The sequence below is a fragment of the Sinohyriopsis cumingii genome, chromosome 1, assembly GCF_028554795.1.
Source record: "Sinohyriopsis cumingii isolate HCF-2022 chromosome 1, ASM2855479v2, whole genome shotgun sequence".
Lineage (NCBI taxonomy): Eukaryota > Metazoa > Mollusca > Bivalvia > Unionida > Unionidae > Sinohyriopsis > Sinohyriopsis cumingii.
In genome coordinates, this window is record NC_142961.1 from 191146813 (window position 1) to 191160154 (window position 13342).

Here is a 13342-nt window from a genome sequence, read left to right on the forward strand (position 1 = left end):
TTGTTAGTGTTGGCATATTTCAATGAAGGACTGTGATGAAGATAATACATATAATACACCGCAAAGATCTGGAAGAAAAATATCGAATTTAATTTTACGGAAACGTTCTCCACATCACACAGACAGTAGTTATTGTTTTAATAGTTTTTAAAAAACGAACTTTGAGAAGGAACAGTGTCTGTGAATCAGCAATCAAAGAATCGAAACATCGTGTATGTTCTTTCCAACGAACTTTCACATATTGGAGTTTATGTTTCCCCACGTTTCGATCGAGATTTGTTTCGATATCGTTCACATAGTCTTCTTTCTTAGTACACGTTGTAACTCAGGCAAACTAAAACTTAAATCACAAGTATATTTTTGGTATATTCTGAGTACAATCTACTACCCTTCGCATGTTTACAAGTTGACAGAAAATTATTTTCTTGACAAGTGCAAATACTCCATATATAACTTCCTTTCCTTCTATCCAGTTTAATGTCAATAAACGACTATGCTACTCTAGGTTAGCGTTTTCATTCTCGTGTCAGTCATGGTTACAGCAATTTTTCATATCCAAAGCAACATCACCACCCTAGAGTTGAAAATTAAAATAGAAAATGAATGGAGAAGAAAAAAATTTAAAAAGAAAATTTAAAATGAAAAATTGAAATAAAAATTGGAAATGAAATTTAAGAAACGACAATTGATAAAAACCAAGGATGATGTCAGACGTGCGCGCGTCTCTGTGTGTGTGTGTGTGTGTGTGTGTACTCATGCCATTGCGTTATGTGATGGTGTGTGATTGCATTCCCCTTCTTTGGCACCATAGACTCTTTAATGATAGTATATTTATGTGTTTGAAAACATAGTTTGTGCATTCCTATAACTTTAGCGTCGGCTAGTAAATTTGGGCATGGTGTTAGTAGATAACTGGTTTTTGGTCACTCTAAATGACGTGTTTATGGCAAAGTGGTCACTCCGAACAAAGTTATAGATTGTTGATAACTGGATGTTGAATAGTCTATTGCTCGGTTGTGGAAAATAGATACGACGTGTTGATGGTATAGTGTGAGTTTTGGATAGTAGATAACTGGCTGATGGCCACTCTAAACGGATTGTTGATTTTATGTGTGGGTATTGGCTAGTGTTTGGTGTATTGGCTAGTACTTAGAAGGCATAGAGACCCATAACGTTAAACACATACATTTTTAATGTTTCATTTGGCGTTTGAAGACATAATGCTCCATAAATTTTAAATCTGTTGACATTTTAAAATATATTTCACATTAGAGGTCGTTGAGACAGAAAAGCAAAATTATCGCTTTGATGTTAAATTTCCTTATTGTTAATTAACTCGTGGTCTAGAATTTACATCAATTAGATGCCTACTGAAATTAGGATTTTCGTATTTCAATACCCGTTACCCTAAGTTTCGCATATCAATTATTTTTATATTGTTTCTCGACCTCCAACCTTTCTAATTTTTATCAACAGCAGAGTTGCTAATATATCTAACGTATATAATTATAATTTTGCTAGTAATACTCATTTTATTACAGGTGATACGCAATCTTGTTATCTTCACAAACTACTGTCATTATTACCTAACCTATTGATAGTAAGATGTACCAACATGTTTATTCCAATAACAAAAATGTTTCACGTTTATAAGGTTAGAAAACTGACTGTTTACAAGAATAACAATCGCTCCTTCAACGACATGGATGTTTTAACCAATGGTGTCTGAATGCTATAAGATATTGATTTGTTTTAAAATGTTCAAGGAGTCAGACGACATTCCTGTAAATGAACAATGTTGAGGAACTCACTCAGAATCTATCTCCTGAACTGCGAAAACTCATTTACCACTACCTTGTACAGATTCAAGAGTGAAATACAAGCAATTATTTCGTCGGAAACGGCATAGACGTTTTAGTCATTAATATCTGAATGTTATAAGAGGACAAATATTTTGAAATTGTTCAAATGGTTATACGCTGATCTGTGCGAAGACTTTTTGAGACTTGACATGCCACAATGTCTGTCATCTGCGTTACACCAACTTACATGGAAGAAAATCACTGATGCTGATCAAAACGTAGTGCGTTAGCATGTACATTTAAAATAACTGAATCCACAAGACGGAAGATTCCTTTGAATTGTGGGTGCCTTTTCGTGAGTGTACTTTAGTCTACCAAAAGTTTCTTTCCGCTAAATTTAGCAACAACACCTGTAAAGATGTGACAACAATTGGGACTTCAACTAATTACATTTAATAGAGTCAATGTAAGACGTCGTTTCATTCCAGTATGTTATTTAAATTTAATTTGACTAGGTTTAGAGAAAATATAGATTTCATTTTTCATACTATAAAGATGGAATACTAACAACAGATCGTACATGTGGTCAGAGATTCAAAGAGAGTCATTTGAAAGTATACATGCAGTAAGTTCTCTGACTACTCATGGCGTTAAACCAACATTTCCTCTGGACCATATTTTAACTTTTCTATTTTTACATGATATAATATGGTGTAATGCATAGTAGTAGATTGGGTGCTGGTCATCACTTGTCTTCAATATTTGGTATAGGGTATTGGTCACTACACGCAGAGTGTTGATGGTATAATATGGGTCATTGGATAGAAAATAGCTGGATGTTGGTCATTACACACGGCGTTTTGGATTATATATGTACGATTACTGGTCACTGTACGCGGCATGTTGATGGTGTTTGCTAGTACATCACTGGGTTCCGGTTACTGCACACTGTGTTGGATACGTCAGTAAACACGGCGTGTTGAAGATTTAGTGTTGGGTGTCAGATAGTAGACGACTGAGTATTTGTCATTCTACATGACGTGTTGCCCATTTGAGATCAGCAACTTATAACAATGTGACCTCAACATTAAATTCTGTTTAGAGGTCATACAGTTCCATTTGAGGTCAACTATTTCTAACAATGTAAAATTATAGCCCTATTTGAGGTCGACAACGTCTATGTTACCATTTACCATCAATGTTAAATCTATGAACAATTTTAAAATTGCTATCCTCATAAAATGTCAAGTGGTACTAAACCTATGGACACTTTCGACAGTACGATTCCCATAAGGGGAGGTTAAAGTAAACGTAAATTGTCATTCCCTTATTGAGGTCAACTACTTCTAACAATGTATAAATTAGTATAATGTTTTTTTAATGTTTTCTAATTTCATGGTGTTTGTGTTTGTAATCATATTATATATGTTTTTTTTTTATTATCTTATAGGTGTTGTCTAATGTTGTAAAGCGCTTAGAACTTCTAAAGATTAGGCGCTATATAAAGTCCTCATTATTATTATTAGTAGTAGTAGTAACTTCATAGCCTCAATGTCGAATTCCCATTTGGGGCTGTAAGCAATCGATAGGTTTACATGTAGCGGAATTACGGGTCCAGAATGGGGCTATAATATGTAGACCATATTAACATTGTGCCCAGGTGATAGTCGTTCAGAACAGTTGCTTGTTTGCACAGATAAATAGCGGTTATATTCGATCTTATTCAAGTTCTGTTTTTGCCTAATGATTGGTACGCACCTAATATTTAATAAGTCAATACATATATTCCGATAGTCACCTAAATCATTGGTAAATTACCACTGGAAAACAAGGTAACGGACATACTTTTAGCATCTGTCAAATTTGACTCAACGGTGTTATTAATTTGTTTTCTTATTTTGCAGTTCTTCTGTATAAACCTATATCAGCGGATTAATGTTACGGTATTTATTTGCATAGTAACTAAATTATATGAGAAATTTCACGTAGTTACGCCTTTGTAGGTAAAATCATAAAACTTCGTATGAGTTTCAACTTTGCAATTTGATTTCATTTTTGACAAGCTTCCAGACAGGAACACGTTCATATTTTCAATTTTTATCATATAAATCAAAACTATGAAACCCATAAAGCTCTTAGATTCACTTTTATTTTTGAGAATATCTGTTTGTGTCAGGAGTGATGTACTCTGCTGAATCGCCGTGGTGCAGGTACCTAAATCAAGTATTTAATACGCACTAGTGTTTGTGTACATGATGAATACATTGATAGGGGCAAAGGGTTATGTGTCTACTGGCGACAGTATAACCACAGATAAACTAAGTAAATCCAAAAGACAGCCACTGTTCAGATGCCGCTCCAGAGATGTCGTGCAGTGTTGAAGTGTGGATGGCACAGGTCAGAGTCGTTTGCTCCACAGGCATCACGGTGTAGAAAATGTTAACATACACTTTCATGCCTTTCATATACTTGGATTGACATTTATTTCTTATCACTTACGAAAACTATTTGGTGTCTGAAACAAGTAGCGTATAAATGTCTGTTTTGTATGTGCTGGAGAAACATAACTGAAATAGCACAAGATACATGAATATTTCCCGTCTATCAAATACAAAAATAAATTTTCACACTGCAGGCGTAAGTGAAAAATGGCATATTAAGCAAGGTAGCTTCTATGAGGCGCACATCAAATGTAAAGCCTCTTTATGTATTCTCAATCTCAATTCAACCCCCATCCTCCAGATATCAAAATAAAGAAAATATCTGGCTCTTTAAATATATCCAAGAGTATACACATTTCCTTTTACGTAACAGTTTTCCAGCAGTTAAAATCAGGGAATACATTTTGCATAAGATGTGAACTCTGTGCAAAATGCAAAACTATATGTTGTTATCAGATAAGACCAAACTTAGCCTGTATATTTTGAGAGTATTTAAGACGGTTTTCTTTTTATTCATGATATCAAATTCAATGACAACGACGATGACAAAGAGTTTTGTACAGCGTTAATTTTAGCAACATCTTAACTAACGCATATAAGAAAATATTTTTGTTATACCTTTGCTAACCTGACTGAAGGTCAAGGGCATATAACCGAACACTGTCGTACCTCATTCGTCGTGCGTCTTCTGTCCAGTGCGTCGTGAGTCTTGTGTAAGTCAACAATTGCTATTTAAAATTCTTAAAAATCACTAAAGCAATTTTGACCAAATTTGGCAAAGAGCATCCTGGTATAAAGGCCTTTCACATTTGTACAAATGATACCAATCCGCGATAAAATATGTCCGCCGTTATTAGAAAGAGTAAAAACCCTTTAAACAATTACTTCTGAACAAAATGATGTCCATCTGTCTTCAAACGTAACCACCGTTACTAAAACATATGAAAACCACTACTGCCGAAAATACAAACAAGAAGGTTTAACCGCTGAATTGATTTGAGCTCATATCTAATACGATGCATCCTGACATGAAGATCTTTCAAATTCCCATACATGACGCCGATCTGAAACCAAATATGGCCGCCGTTAGTAAACATATAAAGACCTTGAAACGAACTCTTTTTAAAAAGCTATTGAATGGAATCAAGCCAGCCATATCCGAAGCATCGTAACATGAAGACGTTTCAAACAGTCTACAGATATGCAGATTAAATATGACCGCTGCTACTTAAAATAGAAACTCTTTAAACGACTTTAAAGGGGGAAAAAAACGTTCAGTAGAAATTGATCATATTTGACAGAAAGCATTTTGGCATTGAAGTTACAACTGATGCTGATCTGCTATCAAATATGGCCGCCATTACTAAAACAAGAAGAAGATAAAAACCTTAAACGATTTCATGTACGAAATTGCTAAATAGATTTTAACGAAACTTTACATGAATCAGTCTGGCATTAAGACCTTTTAACTATATACCAATGATTCTGATCCGTCGGTAGATATGACAGCAATAACCAAACATAGAGAAATATTTAAATAACTTCTTTTCATAACCCACAAAATGATTCCAGTTTAAAGCACTCTCAACTTATAGCTGACCGTATCTGCCGTCCAATTTAATCACCGTTGCTAAAAGAACAAGCTGGAAGTAGTTTCGTTCCTTATAAAGGTTTAAAAATATTCACAATCCAGTACCCAATATAGATTTTGTTACTAAAATATAAAAACATTTAAACGAATTCATCTCCAAAGCCTCTAGAAATAGTGTTTGCCGGACTTTATAAGAGCGTCCTGGCGTCCTTTCAAATTATGCCTACTTGTCATCCAGTAAGGTAACCATTACAAAAATATGCGAAACATTCAAACACCTTCTTCTCAAAACCGATCTTGCATTTTGTTATTAGGCAAATGTTTGTCACGCAAGAATTAGGGACTCGTTCTGATATGCTGGAGTTTCGTCAGAGTATCGGCGATGATTTCAATGCGCAACAATTACAAAAAGATAAAAGTATGGTACAAATGGTCTTTTCATGAATTTCTACAACTTCTTCTGGACCAGTTGAGTGCCAATCCCTTCTTAAAGATTTTGTTATCTCACTATCATCGACTGGAATTCAGAAAGTGTTATGATTTTTTCTTTTTACGAATTAAATACTAATATAAAATAGGTAAAACCCAAGACGACCGCAGCTGACATAACGCCACACACTGACACTGTACGTGACAATATAGAGGTGTGTCTCCGTGCCACTTGCGAGCGTTGTCAGCGTTAACAAAGGAAATTACACTATATTGGAGGGTGTACATACGTATATTACTGTGAAATATTTATTGATAATTAACTAAACTGTTGTTTTTTTTCAACAACAGTCCAGCACATAAGTCGACAGACAGACAGACAATGTATGTATGTATGTATGTATGTTTTAACGGCATATCAGCACAATCCTCATTATTATACGTGTGTGTGTGTGTGTGTGTGAGAGAGAGAGAGAGAGAGAGAGAGAGAGAGAGAGAGAGAAAAATGTGGTACATAAATAAATGACAATAAAAGTAGTTGTGCTCTTACACGAATTTTATTCTACCGGATAAATAATTATTTTAACACAAAGGTTTCTTCAAATTGTTGCTGAATATAATAATTCTACTTCCAAAAGTAGAATGGAAAATGTAACATTTTATTTTAAATTATTTTAAGAAAACAAAGTTTATATTTGAAAAAGCAGTTTACGTGTTCCAAAGACAATTAAATTTAACGAAATTTATAGAGCGTCATCTTTTTCTGATTTCGTACATGTTTCTGTCCATTCAAAATAGAATCACCAGTAGGTCCTACAAGCGATTTCCATACATTCCACAACATTGATGTATACCCATCACATATGTCAATTGTAATTCCCTTTTTATTACGACCTAGAGAACGTAAAACTTCCGAAATCATTTAAGTTTATGAAATCTTTAGAGCATTGACGTTAATTCCCTTTGTTCTGTTTTGTTTCTTCTTTTTTCTTTCTCTCCAGTCACGGATTCACAAAATTCCTCAATAATTTTCATTCATTCCACAAGACTGATGAATTTGGGTCATTTCTATCCAATACTGTTTACTTTTGCACGTGGGTATCTGCATCCACTGAAGAGGGCGGTCAAACGACTTCTGAAACTTTTTCATTTTACTTAGTCATATATAGACATGTATACATGGTTTTGTGATTGCATCAACCCCATGCTTGCGCAATAATGATATATATGTTAACATCAAAGCTGGAACTTTCCATTATCTTTCATGGCATCAATAGAATGATAATTCAAAATGTTAATGTTGATCAAGCATCACCAAAAATTGCTTTTTTAACATATTTTATTAGTTTTTGTGCTGTGGATTAATCAGATATATCCTCTTTTTGTTTCTAAATGTACTGAAAACTTTAACTTAACGTTTTTTTTTTCTTCAGATGTGTTGTAGTATTAGATTCACCCATTCGGGGTTCCTCTAATATTACGGTACATTTGAAAAACTATAATTACAGCTGGAAAGCTTTAGATATATCTACCGACAGCTTGAGTGTATATTTTAGTGTCTTGAGGGTTACTTAGAGTACGTTTTTACTTGTTTATGTGTAATTTCAATAATATTGTGTGCAATAAAAGTATTCAAATAGTATATTTACTGCGTAGCAGCATGACACTGAAATATGGCCTCATCAAAGCAAGGTGGTCTGTCGCAGTCCACCACACCAATCGGTCTATTCATGAACACGTTATTATAAAAGCTTGCATTGCAAAGCGAGCTTGGATTGCTGTTATGCGCACTACGTTTAGCTACCTTTATTTCTTGAGAATTACTTCCCACCTTGACTGTGTATTAAGAAGTCTTTTTTTTTTTTAAACCTCGCTGAGAAAATGACCCAGATTATCATCCAAAGAGACCGAAATTTGTCTGAAGTCAAGGTAACCTTCGACATAATGGTGAATGCGTTCTCTGAATATTCTAGAGAGTAACACGCTTGAACGTAAATCGATATCTCGGCTTAGAAAAGAAATGCAAAGTGTGTTTCTTGAATGCTTCTGTATGTACCCGTTTTAATGATATTTATCTGTTTATTAGAACTGTGCCTAGACTGATGTCATCGACCAATATCTGGAACGAGTATATCATCCGTTTTGATGCCCAAGCTTAACAAAAGTTGTCCTATCTATACTTCAGGTAACAAGTACGTGCCACGTGCAATTCTTCTCGACTTAGAGCCAGGCACTATGGACTCGGTTCGTTCCGGTCCATTCGGACTTCTCTTCCGTCCAGATAACTTCGTCTTCGGACAGTCAGGTGCAGGGAACAATTGGGCCAAAGGTCATTACACAGAGGGTGCAGAATTAGTCGACACAGTGCTGGATGTGGTTCGCAAAGAAGCAGAAAACTGCGATTGCTTGCAAGGATTCCAAATGACACACTCTCTTGGCGGGGGAACTGGTTCCGGTATGGGCACACTGCTTATCAGCAAGATCAGAGAGGAATACCCAGACAGAATCATGAACACATTCTCAGTCATGCCTTCCCCAAAGGTAGGATTCTGTACGATGCTAATGTGCCTTTTCCAAAAATAGTTCCAAATTTACAGTATCCAGTATTTCATAGAAACTGAAAAGAATATTTCGTTACATGAATTTTAATTTGTGACATAGCCAGTTAGGAGTTTGAAGTGCGTCAGTTCAAGAATTTAATTTAAAGTTATTAAGAGACTTTGTGGTCAGAAAACCATTTCCTCAGAAGATGATTATCTGTAACCTATTTTATATCTTTTGCGAGTTACAATATATGAAGTAAGGTTGAAATAATGCATTGAGCTTTAGGAATAATCTATTAAGAATTATGTCGTCATCTTCTATGAAATAAATCAGACGGACATGGAACTCGAAAAGTATAGTATGGGTTTGATATAGCAATGTTTAACGCAGGACTGAGATGCAAGACTGGATTCAATTCGATACTGGACAAACCGGATTTTAAAAATCCTTTGCACCAGTAATAAAAGCACGCTACTTATAATAATAATAATAATAATAATAATAATAATAATAATAATAATATTTAATAATAATAATAATAATAATAATAATAATAATAATAATAATAATAATAATATATGTTGATAATTGTGAATAGTAAATCGTTTACCAACACACATGTATAGACTTACGTTCAAATTCTATTTTAATGAAACACACACATGGAAACATTTGGATCTTGTCTGTTGCAGGTATCCGATACTGTTGTAGAGCCCTATAATGCCACCCTGTCCGTACACCAGCTGGTAGAGAACACTGACGAGACTTTCTGTATTGACAATGAAGCCCTCTACGACATTTGCTTCCGGACGCTGAAGCTGGCCACTCCAACATATGGGGACTTGAATCACTTGGTGTCGGCAACAATGTCTGGTGTCACAACATGCTTAAGGTTTCCAGGACAACTTAATGCTGATTTGAGAAAACTGGCCGTCAACATGGTTCCATTTCCGCGACTTCACTTCTTCATGCCAGGATTCGCTCCCTTGACGTCCAGAGGAAGCCAGCAGTACAGAGCTCTCACCGTTCCAGAACTCACCCAACAGATGTTCGATTCCAAGAACATGATGGCGGCTTGCGATCCGCGTCACGGCAGATACTTGACTGTGGCTGCTATGTTCCGTGGAAGAATGTCCATGAAAGAAGTCGACGAACAAATGCTGAACATCCAGAACAAAAACAGCGCCTACTTCGTGGAGTGGATACCTAATAACGTTAAAACTGCTGTTTGCGACATACCGCCTCGAGGATTGAAAATGTCAGCAACGTTTGTCGGAAACAGCACCGCCATTCAGGAGATATTCAAGCGCATTTCAGAACAGTTTACCGCCATGTTCCGCCGAAAAGCTTTCCTTCATTGGTACACCGGCGAGGGTATGGATGAGATGGAGTTTACAGAAGCGGAGTCCAACATGAATGATTTGATATCGGAGTACCAGCAGTACCAAGACGCCACGGCTGAGGACGAAGATGCTGGCGAGGAGGGTGAGGAAGAGGAGGAGGAAGCTGCTCAATAAAAGCGCCTGCTTTTGTTGGAGCCTCTTGGCCTTTTGTAAAGCTTTCCTTCTATGCATTCTAAAAAGAAAAAATGACAATATAGAGAAACGCATTTTTTTTATATAAAATGAACGCACTAAACGAGTCTCTGAGAACTTTGATATAATTTATATTGGCGACTCCAGTGTAGAAGTAGACACTATTTGTTGTCTGTTATTCATACAAGCTGAGTATGGGAAAAGCCAAACATTTAATCAAAATTTTTAAATTTGTTGCATATATTGTAACCATTTGTAAGTGCGATAGACAAAGAAAATTATGAGACAATTTCTTTTGCAGTAACACATTCAATATTTAAAAAAAAAAACATATATACATGTAAAGTCAAAGCATGAAAGCACGTAAGCCGTGTAACAGATTTCGCATTTCGGGTCACGATCAGGTAGTTGAGTAGATTGTTGCGATCGGCGATGTTGAGCCAGGATCAAAAAGGGAAAGCTGAGCAGCTAAAATAAACTGTAAAAACTCGACTCATTTCTGTATTTAAGTAAAACATGCTAAGGATAGCATGGGAAATAACAGCTCACCGTGTGTTCTCTTATGGATACGAAACTCTGCTGACAAAAAATTGCACTTTCAGGAAAATCCGATTAAACTGTCTGTGTTAAGACGATTATAAATGCTCCGTCAGTAATAAAGGAAAACGAGTTACTATCGCCATAAACTGGGCAGAAAAAAGGTACATGAAAAGACAGTAAAATTTTGCTTTAAAATATTAAATGATACTATTAGATAACAACTCGGCGCCAAAATTCTCTGGAATTACAGTATATACTTACTCGCTTATAAATCGAGTAAAACTGCCAAGAACAAAGATCCTGATCTGCACTAGCATGATGCGCATGCAGCTCATGGTCTGTGTTGCTTGTCCTATTGATTAATCATAACGAACTGCACAGACACAGATCTGCCAGCGCATTAAATCTGGGCATGTGCAGCTTGCAGTTAGACTTTAGCGAGTATGCGCGGTATTCATCCAAAGATACAATGTAAATGACGAATTACACGTCTGAAAAACTTTACTGTTTAATCTGCATGACAGTGATTACAGAACAATATATATTTATCATTCGTCACATACACTAATTTCTGTCAGCCTTTCAATGTGTCTGTTTGCCTGTCTATATGTACCGTTATATCATTTTCAATGTTCTTTTTGTTTTGCCTCATATCTAAATTAAAGAGTCAAAAGTAAATCCTCATATTTATACATACCCTCCCTGCCCCTCCGACTCCCCCTCCTCATAATCATTAGTTTTCCACTGTATTAAATTCATTGTTTGGCTAGGAAAGAAATATTTAAGAATTAAATGGCATGAAATATAGTACAAGTCTTTTGGGTCATGTAAGCACGTTTATTCATTTAAAATTAAATATAATTTCGTCTTTTAAAAAATTTAACACTAATTTTCTTTAACCAAGTCTATTCAATCCTGATTATTGTATGCTCTTCACCTTAACTGTCACCAAGAAACTCCCAGATGAAAATTATTTACCGCAATGGACTTTTACAATGGCGGCCATGTACATAACTTGGGTCAAAATAAGAGCGCGTCGAGTGGAATCGTCACAGTCGAAGGTAGTACGAATTTGTTTATCATTATGCGCAGCTTTCATTGTGACATCATAGCGCTCAACATTCAATCCGGATTTTATTGGATCACACCTTTAGGTTCATTTCGTACCAAAATGCCTACGTACTTTAACATTGATTTTACTGTTTGCACCTCTCGGGGCGTCGAAATAATGTCCTTTCGAAGGAATAACGATATATACGAATCCAGATAAAGTGAATACTTGCCACTTAAAGGTATGTATAATCAAAATTTTAAAAAAAATGACACCCATTACTGAAACAGTCAGTGTTGAATGCCCACATAACCCGTGTGCCTTATACTATAGTCGAATTAGGTTAGGAAATATATTTAAGGCAGGAACCTTCTTGCATTCTTACAATGTTCTTCTCTTTTTGCGATACAAAATTTTCAATATATATGAATATGAATATACGGTAGATGATATTAAGTTTTAATGATTAAAAGGTACATTTTTTCATAGTCAAAGTGAAGAGTCCCTTGGTTAAACATCAGCATTTAGCCAAAGTAAATAAAGCAGGAAAATGGACAAGGAGGGAGTATGTGAGAAACGAGGATAAAGAAAGAAAGAAAGAAGTTACAAATGAGAAATTGTAATGTGTCAAAAACATTTGTAGAATGTTCAGAAAATAAGGGACAAAAGAAAAGTAAGGGAGAAAAATACACGAATAACTAAATAAATGGAAAGGAACAAAACAAAGCAAGATTAAAAGTGAAGTGCTTTCTTCTGGAGAGAATCGTTGTAGTGTAGATGGTTAATCATTTAGAGTTATAGAGGAAAGTGTTGTTTACAGGTGTTCTTGACTCGTGGAAGCGCATGTGTGATAGTAAATTGCCCGCTTAAGTAAAAAAAATTGACTTTATGATAAAGTTATGAACGTCATCGAAAGTACTAATGTTTACTTCACTGGGAGTCTTTATATCACCACACAAGAAGTTGACTTCACAGGGAGTCTTTGTATCTCCACATATAAAGCTTACTTCACACGGAATCGTTGTATCACCACATACGAAGTTTACTTCACATAAAATCGCTGTATCACCACACAAGAAGTTGACTTCACAGGGTGTCTTTGTATCACCACAAATAAAGCTTACTTCACACGGAATCGTTGTATCACCACATACGAAGTTTACTTCACATAAAATCGCTGTATCACCACACAAGAAGTTGACTTCACATAAAATCGCTGTATCACCACACAAGAAGTTGACTTCACATAAAATCGCTCTATCACCACACAAGAAGTTTACTTCACATAAAATCGCTCTATCACCACACAAGAAGATATTTTAAGTTAAGTACCATATTGTGTGAGGTATTGAAACAGTTCGATGCCTTGTTTTTGGTAGCAATGCAAGATAACAAGTACATTTGTGCAC

The 13342-nt window shown here is 35.5% G+C and overlaps 1 protein-coding gene across 1 annotated transcript in view; it reads left to right on the forward strand.

Moving 5' to 3' along the window:
* The window catches only part of LOC149808580 (tubulin beta chain-like), a 30677-nt gene extending 19117 nt beyond the window's left edge, over positions 1-11560 (forward strand). Inside the window, exons 3-4 of the mRNA XM_089979553.1 lie at positions 8449-8804; positions 9500-11560. Of these exons, the coding sequence (XP_089835679.1) occupies positions 8449-8804; positions 9500-10324 (1181 nt within the window). The 3' untranslated portion in view covers positions 10325-11560. The remainder of the gene's footprint in view (positions 1-8448; positions 8805-9499) is intronic.
* The last annotated feature ends 1782 nt before the right edge of the window (positions 11561-13342 follow it).